The following is an 18,912-nucleotide window of genomic DNA, read 5'->3' on the forward strand; positions in this document are numbered from 1 at the left end:
TATAATGCTCTTATTGGCCAAGTTTAAATTTTTTAAATTTAATGCTTATTTTAAGACGTAGTATCCCTTTAAGGGATTGTTACCCCATTAAAGAAATTGTAACCCTGGCAATGGAAATTGTCACTCCATCTATTAAAGGGATTTTTACACCCTAATATGAATGTTAATCCTTCTTAAGCCAATGTTACCCACACCAAAAGGGATTTCTTACCACAGTTGAGAATGACTCGGGATATTGTAAATAACTATTATTACTTCTAGGTGTATATATTTATGGAAGTTGTGATCAACTATAAAATGTGATATTAATCTTTTTATAACTTGTGATTTTAACACTGTGTATTAACCTAACATTTATTCTTTAGTTTGCACGAATTTCAAAATATTCAGCTTCAGTGGGGATTGGAAATTTGGATATTTGAATGTTTTTGTTGTAAATATTTCTTTCAATCCAAATATTTTTTGTCTTAATAAGAGCCCCAGACAAACGTATTTTTTCGCCCCATCAGGATGATTAAAATCGCCATTTTTCTGATCATGAAAGTGCACACGATGCGAATATTTTAGAGGATATTACTCGTAGAATTTTGAATGTCACATGATATCAGAATCAAGTCTGATTGGTTTGAGAAATATCAATCGCCCAACAAAATACACTGGATATGGCCAGACCAGCAAGTTTAATATATATTTCTTTCTTTTTTTATGCCAGCGATTTGTAAGGGAGTAAAATATTGTTGTTGACATGAGTGGACAACATCGGCCAATGAAATACGCTCAGAATACATTAGAATGCTTAATGGAAATTATCGGAAAAACCTTATCTTGCATATATGATATATTTCTTATGCTTTACATCCATCTATTAATACTGTTATGTTATGTTAATATGGCAATGCTTGTTCTCACTGTTTCATGAGTATTTATAATTATCAATGGGTCAATACTAGGGCCTGTTTCACAAAATTTTAACTGAGATAGAATACAGATATAAAAACACAGCAATTTGATTGGTTAATAAAGCTAAATTCAAAATCTATGTTAGTTATTGACCAATCAGATAACTAGAAATCATCTCAAGTTAGGATTTTGTGAAACCGGTCCAGTAAACCTGTACAATTTCTCTCAGCAAAAACTTTTTCCATTAAATTGAATTTGTATAAGTAGAATTTCTATTTACCCAAAGATAGTATTATTATAATTTTGATTTCTTGTAATAATATGTAACTGAAGTGTATACAATTGTTATTATATGTTCTATATCTAGCTTAGTGAAGATCTAGCAGTTAAATTAACTTAAATGTAAAAGCTGTAAAAAGGGCCTTTATAGACTTTGTTGAAAGGTGAATTTAGTGTACTTTAATGTTCTTTGCTGCAAGTATGTGAGTTGATCTGTAACAAATGAATAGCAATATTAAACAATGTATTTTAAAAGGACTGTAAAGAGGTTTTCTTATCAATCCAGTAAAGCAAAATATGCTTTATCACTGAAGGCCCATTGTGATTAGTAACAAACACTTACTTTTGATGGAATTGCAGGAACCACAGACATCTAATTGAAGATTGGAATAGTGCAAATTGATGCCATCAGTGTCCCTGATAAACATGAACAATTTAGAAAACCTCTTTACAATCCCTTTAAATAATGTATTTTAATCTAATTGTTTTCTCTTAAACAATTCAAAGGGATATGGCATTCTAAATATTTGCTTTATCAGTTGATATCTGATATCAGCTATTTAGAAGATTGTATAACTTTAATATTTACAATAATGATATAACTATCATAACCAAACTGATTGTTAAATTGTTGGTTAAGATTCTGTTATTATTCACAAAACAAAACCAAATGAATAAATTATTTGATAAAAAAGAGTTTTAGTTGTTATTCATTTGAGAATATCAATTCATTGTCTTCTATACCTGGTATATACTTCTTTTTTTATATAAATTACTTTACTCATATAGAGCACTTTACTCACATAGAGCACTTTACTCACATAGAGCACTTTACTCATATAGAGCACTTTACTCACATAGAGCACTTTACTCACATAGAGCACTTTACTCATATAGAGCACTTTACTCATATAGAGCACTTTACTCATATAGAACACTTTACTCATATAGAGCACTTTACTCATATAGAACACTTTACTCACATAGAGCACTTTACTCATATATATCACTTTACTCATATAGAACACTTTACTCATATAGAGCACTTTACTCATATAGAACACTTTACTCACATAGAGCACTTTACTCATATATAGCACTTTACTTATATAGAACACTTTACTCATATAGAGCTCTTTACTCATATAGAGCACTTTACTCGTATAGAACACTTTACTCATATAGAGCACTTTACTCATAAGATCATTAATGCCCCCTAGAAAATGTCTTTAAACAAAAGTTCTGAACTCATCTTGAAATGTAGACATGAGAAAAAGTTCTACTTGTCTTCAGTAGGGACGCAGGCTTACATTGGGTCAGTTGTCTGAAGATCACATAGCGTGAAACTCTGAGTAACAACAACATGTGTTTTTAGATTCTGTTAAAATATTTCTATATCACTTTACTCACATAAATCACTTTACTCATTTAGATCACTTTACTTATAGGCCTACAGATCACTTTACTCATACAGAGCACTTTATTCGCATAGAGCACATTATTAATACAGAGAACTTTATTCACATAGAGCACATTATTAATACAGAGAACTTTATTCACATAGAGCACTTTACTCTGATAGCTCAATTCTATTGAATCGTGCCTATAGAGATATATAACTCTATGATCATACCTCTATGTTGTATTAAGGTGTATGAGATGTCTTGCATCTGGAAAACCTGATGATATGCTATGACTGGGCTTGTCAATGGTACATTTTTCATTTAAATTCTATACCACAGACAGAGGCCAGATTGTACAATAATACACCTGTTAATCATTACGTGGATACTATAGTTCGATTTAATGAGCCAAACCAAAGACTTCAAAATTCATTGTTGTCTTTCAAATAAATGGATTGTCTCCCTTAAATAATTTTTAACTTTTTTATTTGAACAGGTAACAAATGTAATGCAATTTATAAAGGTGATTCTTTTCGGCTGTGAATTTGCAGCTCTTTTAATATGTTGTATCACCGATCTGTCAATTTGATTTATTCATTTCTTCAATAATATTAAAATCCCTCGCGTGTCGAGTATTTAAATAACGGTACATGGGATTAAAAGATTAGGGATTAAAACGAGGTTATGTATCCAAGGAGACGTTGTTATCACGTGACTACCAGGTAGGTAGTTGATAGACTACTGTATTAGTGTATAGAAAAGTAGAAAGAAAGTTGTAGTTATTATTGTAAAGGTAAGGCAGGTTTATTATAAATATATTAACTTTGTACTACAATGTATTCTATTATACTGTTATTTCAATATACTTAAGCCATAATATTCCCTTTTATAATGCATACATACATATACATTGTCGGTAAGATCAAATGTTTGTTTACCTGATTAAACTTACAGTTTACCTGTAATTAAACGATTTTCTTAATTATAAAACATCATCAAGACTATTCAGACATAGGCCTACATGCAGGATTGACATAGGTAAGAACTATAGAATAACTTGATAAATTTCAAATATATGTAAACGTATATCAATTATTACTGTTTACAAGTTGATTATAAACTAGCTTTGCAATTATTAGTTTTACAATTTACTAAATGAGTTCAGCAATGTTATTTAATGAGCCCTATAAAACCTTGCAATTAATGCAATTAGCACTATTTGAGAGTGATAAAGTCAATACTGTTGAAATATTTGTAACTAGAAATTTGAGAAAATGGTTTATTTTCAACAAATAATTATATAAACTTGATTTAACAAATGTTCCAAACTTGTCTTGAAGTGTTGACATGAAAACAGTTCTACTTCGGTAGGGACACAGGCTGAAATAGGTCAGTTGTCTAGTTTGAAACTCTGAGTAACAACATGTTTCAGGTTCTGTTTTAATAATTCTAATATAATTATTTACATCACCATGCTGTTTAAGGGATTGTGAAGATTCTAAAAATTGTTATTATATTGGGGACACTGATAACATCATTTCGTACCATTCCAATTTTCAATCAGATGTCTGAGGTTCCTGCAATTCCAATAAAACTAATTGTTTGATGACGTCATTAATTGCAAAGGGCCTTATGTGATAAAGCATATTTTGCAATTAGTGACATCATCAAACACTAAGATTTAGGAAAACTTCTTCATAATCACTTTAACTATCAGCATATTGCTAATGATAGATTAATTGATATGAGTGATTTGATATTTATTACTGCTAGGCAATATGTTATTGATCACACCATACAAAACAAGATTATTATATTTTCCTAGTAATGGATATTAAATCAATTCTATGTTTTCTTCCATTAATCGTCTTCGATTAAACAAGAAATCAATATGTCTTTCACAAAGCTTAAAAAATCTTGGTTGTTTTTTATAAACTTATAGAGTAACTGAAGGTTTAGAATTAGATCTTTAAGTGAGTGAATTCAAATTTGTCGTCAAATTTTGTTCTTGAAAAGTTCAAAAAAATTCTGCAAAAATTACAATGATTAGAAGATGTACTTAAGATTAACATCACAACCAAACAGTTTTCAAGTTTGATTTGGATATGAAAAGAATGTTAAGAGTTTGATGTGTAGATGGACCAACAGACATTTTTACATTGCGTTATTAAGGGTCCTTGTTTCGGATTCAGACAGAGGCAACATTTATGTAGTGTTAATATCTTGCATAAGAGAGAAAACGCTTGCTAGTCTGAATCTAGACTAACCAAGATTTATGTTAATGGCTGGTATTCAGAAAGGAAATCACGAATCCTGGTGCACTCTTAGATATTGTCAAATAAGATTTCTGAAAAGTATTACTAGCAGTAATTGGTCATTTTGTTTTTTCAGGGTAATGAAATAAACAACCAGAATGACCACGCTACCAAAAATAGCTCAAACCAGTACGCCGTTACCACGGAAATGTTCAGTGACTGAACCAATCAGACGATCTCAAACTTCAGTTTCCTTATACGGACCTTATCCACCACCACATTTATCTAACCAATGGGATTACTTGCAGACTCCTCCGAGAATCAATCCCATTGGTCCAATGCCACCAAGAAAACGTATCAACACAAGTTGGGAAACAATCCCCGCCCACTTTCATAATGATAGTAGAAGGATTTTGATGCAGCAGAGAGAGCATGAACGTTATCATTCTGCCTGGTCTAAAGCCTTTTATGGCAATCCTGCTGAGAGAGAGTCATACAAGTAAGTCACTCTTTAATAAGACTTACAATCTTAACCATCTTAGTACTAGGATATCCTAGAAATAATGTTAGAAGATAAGACCCTGGGACATTGTTTTGAGAATTTGGGGCCAGAACCCTATTATCACGCATACATCGGCCCAAAGTCTGTTTGAATCATCGGTTGAATCGTCGACACAATGATAGGCTAATGCATTGCTCAAATGTGCTTTTGCTCCTGTGATGTCACTATTGCAAACACTGCTTATAAAATCCAAGGGTCTTTGCAATAGCTACTGAGGGGGAACATCATAAAACACCTAAATTTTAGTGGAATTGCATGAAACAACAGATATCTTACTAGTTACTCAAAATTAGAATGATGCAAATTGATCCTATCATTATTCCTGATACACATACAAATTTAGATATATACTCATAAAATATATTGGTATTTTCAGTAAGCACTTTCGAGAGGTATTAAAACAACAGATGTCTGACCAGGATTCATGGAAACGTCAAAATCTAATAAATAAAGTACAAGAAAGTGAACAGGCTGTAGAATATGATAGAACTTGTCTTCAGAAAGATTTCGAAGATCATCTCACCAAATTCAATTATCTCAAAAATTTCAGAGATGATAATAAAAAGGTTAGTAACTTTTTTAAATGCAAATTTGTTCGCAATAACTTTTTTAATCACAAGATTTCCCTGAAATATTTCTGTATTCAAATGAAATAAAGAATGAAGGTTCTTAATAGATTTCAGCTCAGAGCATTTGATTCTAATTAAAACCTAACTCACTTTTTCATGAAATCAACATTGGCTAAATTTTTCTATCAAGGGGCTCACTTAATGATCAAGAATTTTCCAATCATGTGACATTTTGACTGACAGACAGTTAGCCATAGGTTATAAGTAAGTTAGATCATATAAAGTAAAATGAAATTTAAAAATATGTAAGCTTGATACCATCTAAAAAAATCTTTGGCCAAGATCTGATTCTTTAACATCAATCTTAAAGCTGATTGAAAACTTGGAAAATTGATTCCTTTTTCTGATGAACCCAAATTTTTCATTTCAGCTGATGGAGAAAAAATGGGAAGTATCGAAAGATAGCCAGAGAAAAAGTAATCTATATGAGAGAGAAATTATTAGATATAATCCAATCAACTGGAGTTGTACATTAAAATAAACTTTTCTAACAAACATTTTCATTGGACAATAACTGTGATACTGAGTTTTGATTGGACAAATTTATCATCAATCAGGAGACAATCGTTTCTACGGTGCAAAATTTTAGCCTTAACATGATTGTTTGTTATTTTCTTTGTATATTTGAGCAACATCTACATCAATTGTAAAACAAACATTTTTTGCCTTCAAATTCAGTATATTTATAGAAAATTCTGTAAGGATATAATATTTATTGTGAGTATTTGAGTACTTAGGCCAGACTTTTCTTTTATTTATTGGTGACCACTTTATTTTTGGAAAACATAGCATTATAAAAAAAAATGTGCTGATTTAGAACTTATAGGTACAGATTCGCCATTGTTGGGGGTTGATTTGGGTCTTGAATACATGTCTTTTCTATTGACGACAAAGTCTCAAGAAAAGACAAGTCGTTTTTTAACTTTCCAAAGTAGATCATTCTGGACACACATGGATATGAAGGCCCAAATTTTGACGGAAAGCTGTGAACATATTACTGATTAATATAGCTAAAAATTCCCGTTTCAGAGATTACAGTACGATTGGTCAAACGGATGGTCAACCTATAAGTATTAATATTATTGTAAACCAGAAAAAAAAGTCTGGCCATTTGCCTGTTTCTATATGTCTTATTAGAATTATTGTTATTTATTGTTTTTTGTAAGAAACTATTGAATTATGAAATGAACATACACTAATAGTACACATAGAAAAACATCTTTAAGAGAAAGTTATTAATATTAGTAGAGTATGATGTTGATTGACATAACAGGTGATGGCATACTACTATTTCTTGTTCATATTTTGTTTTTTTCGCTAGATCAAGAACATGTAGCTGATAGTCTCATTGTATTTTTTTAACAAATCAAATTACTAGTGGAATAGAGCTGAAATCAAAGTTATATAATTTTTTTGTGAAACATTGAATATTTAAGTTTTTATAAAACGATATAGGGTTTTGCATTTAATATTTTTTCGCGGTCATTTTAACAATTATATATAGGTTGAAAGGCTAATTAAATAACATGTCAAGGAATTCAAAAAAGGTTTTGTAGTATTTGTATTAATATGTATAAGGATACTTATGCCTTCTATTTTCACTATATCAAGCTCCCTTCATAGATCCATTATTCCTTGGACCAGATTATGATGTTACTATAGATTATACAATTGGACTTGGAAACTGCTTTGAAATTCCTTTATCTTATATCCATGATATTAAAAATATGAGACAGTGCTTGTGAATGTATCCTATTAAGTTCAGTTTTCTTAAGAAAAATGTATTTAAACCAGACACTCTTTTAATTATAAATAAACGTGCGTGATTTAAATTGTTAATGTTATGGTTTGTTATAGGGTATATTTTTAAAGTTTATTTATGAATATTATTTTGAATAACCAAATGTTTGTATGACTGTTACATTCCAATAAAATTGAATATTGATGTTATATCAGACTAATTTGGTCAGATTTATAGAAAACATTTAGATTTGCTATATTTATGGCCAGTATTATCAGTAGGATATGATCACAACAAGAATTCCTTATATTCCTTATGTTGACTGCCAAATTGCAAGCCTTCTCTGAAAATCCAGTTGCTTTCAGATTCTGTCAATTGTGAGCCTCCCCTTACAAAACTGAATATAAGGAAGTTAAATATAGAATGCAATGATCAACAGAAACAATTTAATCATAGGATAAAATTAAAAAAAAAAATCAAATCTAACAATGGTTAGAAATCAGAAATTCTGGTTGAGAAATAGTGAATATAGAATAGAATATATAGAGTATCTCATACTATTATAACATACACACACATATCACAATTATACATGTACAGATTTCTCTTTACAAAGTTCTTAGATTCATGGCAAGATTTCATGAATATACATAACCATTCAATAACTACTCTGTTTTTACACAAAAATATATAATTTTCAATTCATATTTAAGCTATTAATATTTTTTTAGAAAAAAAGTCAGGAAGTTTATATGACCTCTGACAATAAAAAAAATACTACGTCCATTTTAAAATCAACCACTCTTAAAATAATCAGATTGAATACATACTTCACACTCTTACTACTTTCACAGGAGTCAACAATATTGCATGCACTTCTTGGGGGTCTTTTGAATTGTAAGATTTCTTGAGATATAAAGAGATATGAAAAAATAAATTAAATTCAAACTCTTTGCTTTTTTAACTCATAATATTTTTAACTCATCAAAACAGCTTGTGTTTAAGTTTTGAATAGGGGTGGGCAGAGCAACTAACGGTGGGCTAGTTACCAAACAAATACCTGAGGAAGCAATTGAAACAGTTTAAAATAAAATACAGTAGGCGATGGAACTAACATTTAAAATACTGACGACAACACATAACAAAAAACATTAATGAAAGCACTAATCATTAACAGTTTTAGGTAAGTTTCAGGAATTTAGCAGCTAATTTGTCTTAAATAATAATATACTTGATAAAGAATTATGTTAATTTTTTGAATACTAAGAATATACATCACGCTGGTAATTTGTTGATGGCCGTCCTCGTGAACGTATTTTTGATAAAATAAATGGTAAAAATGATAGAGCTAATAATCCAAATCCTAACATGGGACGATACCGTATCCAACCAATGGCAATAATAGTTATTGATAAACTAATTGATAATGCAGCGTTCATGGCTCCTACTCCCATAGCAACCAGTTCACCAACTATTGGTAACCAATCAACTGAAAAAGAAAAATAAAGTTTGTTTTATTGGAGTTATGTATGGCTTGTTCCTAAGCTGAGAGAGCAACCAATCCAGTCTTAAAACAGGACATAGTCAAGTCTAACGGTCTGTTGAGTGACCTCCCTTTTTGTGCTCTCTTGAATTGTAGAAAATAAAAGCAGGATCATTCAGGCAGTGAACTGAAATACCTAATGGACTACAGAATTCAAAGACAAAACGGTACATACCTAATGTAGTAATAATACTAGTCAAACAACCAAAACCTACAAACATTAATAACCAACCAGCAAATCTTATTCCCCATGTCATCATAATATTTTGATTATGTTCTTCTTCAAACATTTTCTACAATTAAAATATTAATCTTTAACAACATGGCGTTGTCACTTTCCATTAATTCTAGCAGGTTGAAAGCAAAGATATTTTAAACACTAATCCCCAATCCAAACAATAAGTATCTTTTAGTTTATTTTCAGTTGCTGGGGTGTTAGCTCTAAATAAATAGAATGCAAGTGGAGACGCCTTCCAGAATTGGGAACACAGATAGGAGAATGACAGACTTAAAGGATTTCAATTGCAATAGCACTGTGGAAGAGCCATAGGAGCAAAACAAAATTGATTTGTGCTTTCGAACACATATTTTGGGGCAAAAAGGGATCAAAATCATTTTCGTAAATTTGTTAGGAATGAAGTTGGATATCCCCACTGGAGCACACTCATGACAACTATTCAAGTCTGCTTCTGTTTTTGCGAATGCATGTAATAAAACTTGAACCCTTTTAACATGTAGTTGCATGAGGCAGAAATATTCAATACCAAAATTACTCACCTTGGCAGACATTTCACCATGATATAGAAGTTCAAGGTCATCACCAGCATCTGTTTCATACCGTGTTAACTGTAACCCCACCTGTTTGGCTACCACACTGACCTACAATTACAAAAAGACTTGTTAAGATTTTCCCTTAAATTTACCTGTAGACCTTATCAAATTGACATAAATTTTAAACATTTTTCTGCTTTCATCAATAAAGACAACTTGTTTGGGAAAATACAATATTAAAACTAATTTTTTCTTGGATAATATCAATTGGATACATAAAGTAATTTAGAATAAAAAGTGTATGAGTAAAAATATGAAAGAACTTACTGTATCAGGATCACCTAGAGATGATTTGCCACTGATACCAGTATATTCAAACTGTATTCTAATATCTCCTACCTATAATAGATATACAGTTATCAGATTTCTTGTTCTTAACATAATAATGACTCTATATTATTAGTTGAATCCTTCAGAATAAGTAGGACACATATTTCTCTACAATTTAATGGGAGCTTCCAAGAAGCATAACAAACTTTATAAGTTTACATACACTTTTTAAATAGTGTTGGCATGAAATAATTCACAGCTGAATTTTTTTAGTTAAAGCTTTCAGATATGTTAAGGAACATGTTTCTTTAGATTTTGGTGTATAGATTTCATAAATTTCAGCAAAAAAAGAAAGAATATTTGACGTCAAAAAAAACCATAATTCCTTTTATATAACATTTTTGAACAAGTTTTAAATGATTCTCGTGCTGACAAGACTGGATGTAGTGGCAAGTTTTACCAACGTAAAGACATTCTTAGACTAACATTACTATTTTAAGGCTGATATTTCAATAAACATAATCAGTAAAATTGTATATCCTGACAAATATGCGACAGTAATGTATAGTGAAGAAATGACAAACCTGAGGTCTTCTAGGGTTGTTTGATTGATATAAATATCCATTATAGAATTCTAATCCTGAATTTGGAGGTATATTAATTAACTCTTGTCCTAATGGTTTATACTGCTTTATCTTATCAATTAAATCTGAAAATTTATAATATCAATATATCATTATTATCAAAAACTACCGGAAGCAATGATAATCAATTCCCAGGGGTTGCCATGTGATCAAAATGAGTTGTATTTCCTACTTATCTCCTCCTGATTGAAATCGTGTAGTAGCCAATGAGGTAAAATACACTGAGTCATGATCAACTCCTTCTTCATTCATCTTTACATCTTTAAAATTCCTGTTTAAACTGTATTCTACTATCTCCTACTAGACTCTAAAGTTGGAAATGAGCCTATGTTTGCATAACATGTTTATAACCGAATTCTATAGAAATTTCACTCACTTTTTGAAAGATGAAAATTTCCAACTTGAACAGAATCTGCTGTAAAAACTTTTGAAGTAACTTGCATAGACCTGAAATCGTATGTTCACTAAATTCATGTTCATATTGTTTCAAAAGCGTCTGGTCGTTTGGATGAGACAATAAGCCCAGACCCCATGTGCTACAGGCTTTGCAAGTGAAAGATCCCTCAACAGCCGGAAATTGGTTCTAGCAAAATTTCCCTCATCGCACACTGCATGGTGTTGCCTGTCTTCAAAAGGTGCAGAACAGTGGATGTAAAACTTCATTCATTTCATTTCTTACCATCGATTTGTTTCAGAAATGTGAACAGAGCAGCAAAAGATTTTTTTTTGTAAACATTTTACTAAAAATAAAAGCAGGTAGTATTTACAGATTTTATAAGTTAAATACACTACATACCCAGGATTTTCATGACCTAGTAAACTATGAAATGATGAACTAGACACTAATTCAGATCTCCACTCTTCAGCTAAAAAATAACACATTACAATCAATTGATTTAGTTGCATTTCCTCTTACAGACCTTGTAGACAAGACATACAAACAATAGAAATCAAAATTTTTACTTCTGAGGTATATTTGAAGGGATCATGCAATTTTCGTACACTTGTTTTTAGGTTTTTAGACCAGGATCAACCCTAGAAAATCCTGCTTCTTGCCCTATAAGTTTTAAATCTTTTTAAATTTTCATACAGAACAAACTATACTATATTTCAACTATTAGCCCTAAAATAGTATGTAATTCATATGTCATTACTATCACTCTCACAAAATAAAGTATGTAAAGGTATATACTTACAATATGAATATGATGTTTCTACCCTAGTTTGTCCTCCTTCATCATATTCACTGAAATAAAATTAAAAAAATTGTGGTTAATGCACACTATTTAAAAAACAACTGAATTAACTTTCAACCCATTGCTAGAAAGTTATTTGATATTGAAGTGTGCATATTTTCAAGGGTTATATGCTAAGGCAACTATCAAAACAAAAAGTAACTGACCGTTTTGATTCCTGTTCAACCCACTGATACATTTCAACTGATCTTTTTAACTTAACAACATGTAGATTGATACCATAGTCTGGATCACTCATAATCTGGAAATATCATTATTATTACTTACAACACAGGTCATAATACATCAGTTGTCTGAATTTCAGAATTTCAGACTGTAATATAGCAACCTTTCATGTATTCAGGAAGGTTGTAAATGCAGCAATTTAACTGGATTGAATGCTAGCAAATACAGCCAATCAGAGTCCTGACAGAAAGTCAATATCAAATGGCTTTTTTCCGTGATATAAGAATAATGTCTAGTGCAATCAAGGTATAAGATAAAGTTTGTAATAACTTGACCTTGTGAAGATGATAAAATTAATGAGTAACAGTAATTGTTCAGGTTTTATCTTTATATTTCTTTAACCATTAGTTATATGACACAAAACAACAATGAAAATTATAATGTTACAAACTTTTTTCACAAAACGTAATTTCATTACCTTATCAGTATGTAGAGTAGCTGTTAAATAGACCAGTTTACCATTATTAGATTCGAATGCTACATCTGTTGATTTTAATGGTATTACAACACTTAATCCTTCATCTAAAGACTTAGCTGTCTGCACTGCTCTACCCTGCAAAATACAAATATACCAAAAAGTTCAGAAAAATACATAAATTGGCAACTGGAAGCATAGGTGTACAGGCCAATGTCTTTTCATGGGGTTTCAGAAATAAAATATACCTTATATTGGATCTCAAGGACTAGGGTTCTGAAAATACTCACCTCATTCCAGTAGAGCAACCCAGAAGATGCTACTAATAGACCTAATCCTACAACAAACGCTACTAAACTATTCTGTATTCTCTCACAGAATGATGCATTCCGTCTATATGTTACTCTTGTATGACTGTTACCATAGTTATTATGCATTCCTGGGTCATCTGGATACTGAAATCAAAAATATGTCTACACATCATTATAACTTCAAATGAGGTCTTTTTGTGTATCCAGGAAACTTATCTACACCATTCCAATTTGGTCTGTGGTTTCTGTAATTCTGTAAGACCTTAAACTATGATGCCCCTAATGCAAAGACCATTCCAAATGTGTTAAATCACTACACAGGCCCATATCTGACTAACCATTCATGTTCATAGTTATTTTAACAACATAATTGTCTGACTGCAGACTGTGGCAGTGGGAAATAGAAACTTAATGTCTGACAAGACTACTACATTGAGCTTTGAATTGAATTTTCTCTCTCATTTCATAAATATACAGTATAAAATTTTAAACTTTATTCAATTATGCCACTCGAGTAAAGAATACTTACATGTTGTCGATACATATTTGTATTCCTTATTTACCTTCAACCTTTCAACACGTAAAAAAAAAACCACCTGTACTCTTTCTGTACCGGATGTAAACAAGGAATTCCACAGGGCGATATCTTATTGGTCAATATTAAGTCACATGATAGACCATCAGGGGATTTCCCAAATATTGACAACTTCCGGTTTAATAACAAACCGAAAGTACAAAACTAAGAACCAAAAACAGACATTTGCTCAGAAATAAAACGGAAAACAATGAAGAATCTAAGACATACGCCATCGATTTCACATGCCAGATACAACCCGTTGAAACTCCCAATGCATAACTGGTATCATACACGCTAAATTCTTTCACGGAATACTTGTTCATAAAAACATTTATTCAAGAAGCATTATCAGACCACAGTTAATACTTTCGTGTTCATAAGTTCATAAACAGCACTTTAAATGTTGTGGAAAATTCCCTTGGGAATTCAGGATAACTCAATTTGAACTTGGAAATTCTAGCGTCCATTGGAAATACCTAATAAGTCACATTTTGGAGACTGAGCTAGTCAGAATGTGACTTACAAGGTGTATTAGGATCCTTCAATGTGGAGACTTGCTAGGTTCTCTGATCTTTTAGAAATCTGCTTTTATCTTACCAAAGATGGACTGACAGCTTATTAAATAGTATTGAAATTAATTGATCCTCATTGAAAGTCTCATTTTTAAATTAAATTCATGTTTATATGTGTCCGGAATTGTGACTTGCTAGGTTTTACTTCAGTAAGAATCTTAAGGTAAATGTACAGAAAGTCTACACATTTTGAGATACAAGTGGAAGGTATTTCAACACAATTGTTAAATAGAGTTTTCTTTCACTTTACTTTTCCAACAGCACCTTAGACGTCCTTTATGTAGGTGTTCTCAAAAGCACCAAAATGAGCGTTATCAGATATAGTTTCCAATGGAGGCTAGAGTGTCTTCATAATGACATATTGTACTGAATGTGTTACCAGCGAAATGAGACTAGTATAGTGGTGTTATGTAATGCAATGCTTTTGAAAGGTGTTTCTCTGACTCTACCTCAACTTTTCATTTGATCACATTTCTAAATTTTCTTGTACCAAATCTTAGCTGAAGAAATATGAGACACAGTGTTGAGATAATTGAATCATTTAAGAGATAAAAATACAACTTTTATAATGTATCATACTTTATTACAGAACAAAACGAATTTAGAATTTAGTCTGTGGTCGTTTTGTAGAGAATCTTGGTACATACAGTTTGTGATTCACTCTGTGAGGCAATGGGAATCGAACATTGGGTTTCTGAAATAAGAAATAATGAACATTAAAAATCTCTAGTTTTTTTTTTTAAATCAATTTTGTATTGAAGCCTTTTTTCCAGCTGTAAAATGGCCATTGACAAGACTATTGGCAATAGACAGCAGCACAGAAATAGAGGATCTTAAAAGAGTGCTGATGTGATATGAAATTTCTAAATGGAGTTTCCAGATTTAATATTGTCTCAACAAGGGAAATTTTTAATCCAGCAACGAATTTCATAGATTCCATATTACATGTGAAAGATTTTCCTTAAATTCCTTGCACTTTTCCATATAGGAACAAATAAGATCGAGATAAACTTTCAATCAAAGTTATCTTATTTCACAGAATGTCATGTTCTGTTCACATGGTGCATGAATACAAGACCTAATTTGCATAGTTATTAACCTGTACTAGAGTTTGTATAGTTTTTATGAACCTGTGTTATGAACCCGAGAACAGTACTGTTACGTGTAAAGTAGAATATAATCCTTGTGAATCATGAAGTTTTCATTGTTTCTTCTCTAAATCTTATAATTCTTTTATTCTACCCATTTGCACACAGCTACAGTATTTGGCCTCAACAAACTACAAGAATGACGTAAATTTTCAGAGTTTCGCATGACAATCAATGTAGTTTCTTCTCATTGCTGAATTCCAATAAAGTTTCTGTTAAATGAGTACATACCATAAATTGTTTAATGTTGGGTCTTCTCACTTTATCATCTTCCACTTGTTTAACTCTGATGATCTGAATAGAGGAGGGACGAGCTCTATGACGAGCACCCATATCACGATCTGAAATACAGATTTCAAGATATTCTCTGTGAACTTTGCATTGCACCCTACATGGACTAAATGTTTGTTCCCAATTGCTTCTATATTGTGCTGTTATTGAAATGAACACACTTCTCCCTCCGAAATTTCCTGTGTAATAGACCCACATTAAAAATATTTATCAACTCAAATCTCTCTGTACTGCAATGAAGTTGATATTTAAACTCGTACAGAAATGGTTGGTGAAAGTTTGTTCTCTTTTGAACATGCACATGAACGTACACATGTATCTATGTGTATCAATCTAATATTTAACTAAACACTTACAACATGATGTGACTGCTTTAGCAGCAGTCAATTCACGATATTCTCTGTACATATTGTGAATACCACTTCGTGAAACATAGCGTAACCAGACACCATAGGTCTTAACTACAGTTGGTTTCTTCTCACCAACCTATACAAATAGAAAGTCTAATTGAATGAAATCCATGTGTAAAACAAAAAAGCTTAATGCATATAATTTCCAAATACCAAATATAATATACTGATAAAATTAAAACATAACTGTATAAGGATAAATTACTAATTTCAGTAGAAGATGTAATGATTGCAACAGGGAGAATATAGTAGGACTTGTCAACTTCATCCAAAAGTAACCATGCTCCATGTGTGCCAATGCATTACCATGCAGGGTACAATGAGGAAAATTTTGCCAGGACAGCGCCATTAGCGCTTTTCCTTGTGATATTCTCTTACCTGCATTACTTACAGGGAACAAATTTTAAGGTCTATGTTGAAACTGGTTTACTTACAAGTTTGCACATAAGGATTTCTCCATGCGCTTTTTTAATTTTCTTCAAACTCCTAAGATGATACCAAAATCTTGATTTAGCTGAACATTTGTCATTGGCAAATATATTCATTTTGAAAATGGGAGGGTTGGATTCTGTTGCCGAGGGCGTGTGGCGCCCATACACCATGTACTGTTTTAACTGAAAAGAAAATAATTTTCATTGATTAGCATTTTCATTAACCAAAGGCTTTTAACTTAAATTAAAATTTCAACCTAAGTGAATGTACAGCAAGTAGGAAGTAGGTAGGGTAGAGATCATACATGAAGCCATGATTGGATATGAACCGCAATCTGATTAACTATATTAATAAATGATCAAATAATTTCAACAAACTTCATCCAGTCCAAAAATGAAATTGAGTTTCACTTTCTTCTTTTCTAGCTAATAAGTCAACTTCATGCAGTGTACAATGAAGGAAATTTTGCCAGGACAGCTATCACAGCATCATAAGCCTACTTTATTTCATTTCCCGACTTTACTGTCAGAGAATCTTTAACGTGCACGCACAGCCTCTAGCAGACGGCCACGGTTTATTGTCCCCGATGTCCCATCAGAACAACTAGGCAGATACACAATTATGAAGGATGTAAGAAGTCTAATGAAAATCTTTTACCACATGAGAATATCACACATTGGATGATGAGAATTCTAGTCTCTAACACAAGAAGAGTTTATGATAATAATAAATAGAAAGGGTTCAATGAAAGATATCATTCATCATGGTAATTTTTGCAGCTGAAACCCATAGCACAAGTCAAGTCTATACGTCTTTAGACAGGTGTATGACACCATTCATGCTAATTGATGTAAAATCAAAAGATCTGTCTGCAGGACACGATAATTCATTGCGAAAATGACTTGAAATACGACATATTCGACTCTTTCCAACACGTGTTTACAAGTGAAAGCCGCCATCTTGAATCGGGTAACCAGTTTTTGGCGTGTTTGAAACCTGTTTTCTCAAAAATGTGCGATTCTATGGGTCTAAAGCATATGTAATCGAGAACGATTCTTATTCATCAAGGGAATGAAAGGAGTTGATTTTGCTTTCTAAGGTCGCTAAGTGACATATTTGATAATTTAGTCGTACCTCACCACGAACCCTCATTTTGCTAGTTTTACACGAGGGGAAAAAGAAAGATCACGTGATTGATTTTCCGGAAATATGTTTTTCTTGATTCAAATTTTGTTGAAATTCAAAATTATTCCCAAATCCCATATCTTTATCAAATTAACCGATTTCAAAATATCATAAAACCCAACATGATTTTGTAAAAAAAAATAAAAATGAAAAAATTTCGACAATATTTTGTGGTTCATTAAAAATGTAGATTGAAAAACAATCCTTTTTGAAACGAAATATTTTAAATGATATTTACCCCCGAATATTCCAATATTAAGGTTGTCAAAGGTATAGACAAATTTCAAGCGGACTGTTCCGCGGTCATTGGCGGATCTTATCGAAGTAGATTATATCATCAGTATAATTAACAGGGTCTGTTGGAGTAATAATGGACGCAGCACTGGAAAATTAGAGGTTTAAATCTTTTAAAGTATCGGGTGAAAGAAAGTATTCACATAGAGGCTGAGCTCTTAACGGATAGGCTTGATTCATCATAACAGGCCAAATGGCAAAAACCACCGTTATCTATGATGTACATCAAAAGTAGCCGTCATGAAATACAGAGATAGTGTACACAAAAATCAAATACAGAAGAAATCCTTCTTTTTTCTCAAGCTTATGTAAACAAAACAAATTTTGAGTACATGTCACAATACGCTCATAAGCAACGGTTTAAAGCAATCTAACTTTAAAGAACCTTAAAACAAATCGCAAATCGTTGTTGTTTTTAGAAGGATTTTTTTTTAATAAGGACACAAACCTAGCCCCCCCTCCCCCTTTTTTCTCTCCCTTGAATTGGTGTCAAGCCAAAAAAAGTCTCACATATTGATGGTGCAATAAAATCACATGAGCAATGATGTTTCGTTTCATTGGATTGCTGAGTCCAGAATTTAACGTAGTCCACTACGTTGTTGGTTGTGTACATTAAACAAGCATGGTGTGATGAAACGTGGTTGAAATCAAAATAATCGTATTTAATGACATAAAACAATCAAATCTATCAGATCAATTAGAAAACTGACTTGGCGATGTTGTGAAATGGTTGTTAAGC

At 31.7% G+C, this 18,912-nt stretch overlaps 4 protein-coding genes across 4 annotated transcripts; 2 read left to right on the forward strand and 2 right to left on the reverse strand.

Moving 5' to 3' along the window:
- Window positions 1-1,987: 1,987 nt before the first annotated feature.
- LOTGIDRAFT_70531 (hypothetical protein) lies at window positions 1,988-2,179 on the forward strand (the record flags this gene model as incomplete). The annotated part of the gene is made up of 1 exon (XM_009068465.1): window positions 1,988-2,179. A coding segment is annotated over one exon (192 nt), but the record flags the coding sequence as incomplete, so codon positions are not given.
- A 1,183-nt stretch (window positions 2,180-3,362) lies between these two features.
- LOTGIDRAFT_236939 (hypothetical protein) lies at window positions 3,363-6,633 on the forward strand. The gene is made up of 4 exons (XM_009068495.1): window positions 3,363-3,375; window positions 4,974-5,336; window positions 5,776-5,965; window positions 6,399-6,633. Exons 2-4 carry the CDS (start codon window positions 4,996-4,998, stop codon window positions 6,507-6,509), a joined length of 642 nt encoding a protein of 213 aa, XP_009066743.1. The 5' UTR covers window positions 3,363-3,375; window positions 4,974-4,995; the 3' UTR covers window positions 6,510-6,633.
- Window positions 6,634-9,031: 2,398 nt separating this feature from the next.
- Window positions 9,032-13,390, reverse strand: LOTGIDRAFT_134414 (hypothetical protein; the record flags this gene model as incomplete). The annotated part of the gene is made up of 11 exons (XM_009068496.1): window positions 9,032-9,258; window positions 9,488-9,605; window positions 10,090-10,191; window positions 10,411-10,482; window positions 10,998-11,122; window positions 11,434-11,504; window positions 11,854-11,923; window positions 12,254-12,303; window positions 12,460-12,554; window positions 12,957-13,091; window positions 13,244-13,390. The coding sequence occupies 11 exons, from the start codon at window positions 13,388-13,390 to the stop codon at window positions 9,032-9,034; spliced, it is 1,212 nt and encodes a 403-aa protein (XP_009066744.1).
- A 1,584-nt stretch (window positions 13,391-14,974) lies between these two features.
- On the reverse strand, window positions 14,975-17,987 carry LOTGIDRAFT_207423 (hypothetical protein). Its single transcript, XM_009068497.1, has 5 exons — window positions 17,829-17,987; window positions 16,697-16,876; window positions 16,209-16,338; window positions 15,793-15,902; window positions 14,975-15,107 (listed from the first exon to the last, which is right to left on the reverse strand). Exons 1-5 carry the CDS (start codon window positions 17,844-17,846, stop codon window positions 15,015-15,017), a joined length of 531 nt encoding a protein of 176 aa, XP_009066745.1. The 5' UTR covers window positions 17,847-17,987; the 3' UTR covers window positions 14,975-15,014.
- Window positions 17,988-18,912: the final 925 nt, after the last annotated feature.

This window comes from Lottia gigantea (genome assembly GCF_000327385.1).
Source record: "Lottia gigantea unplaced genomic scaffold LOTGIsca_90, whole genome shotgun sequence".
NCBI classification, from domain to species: domain Eukaryota; kingdom Metazoa; phylum Mollusca; class Gastropoda; family Lottiidae; genus Lottia; species Lottia gigantea.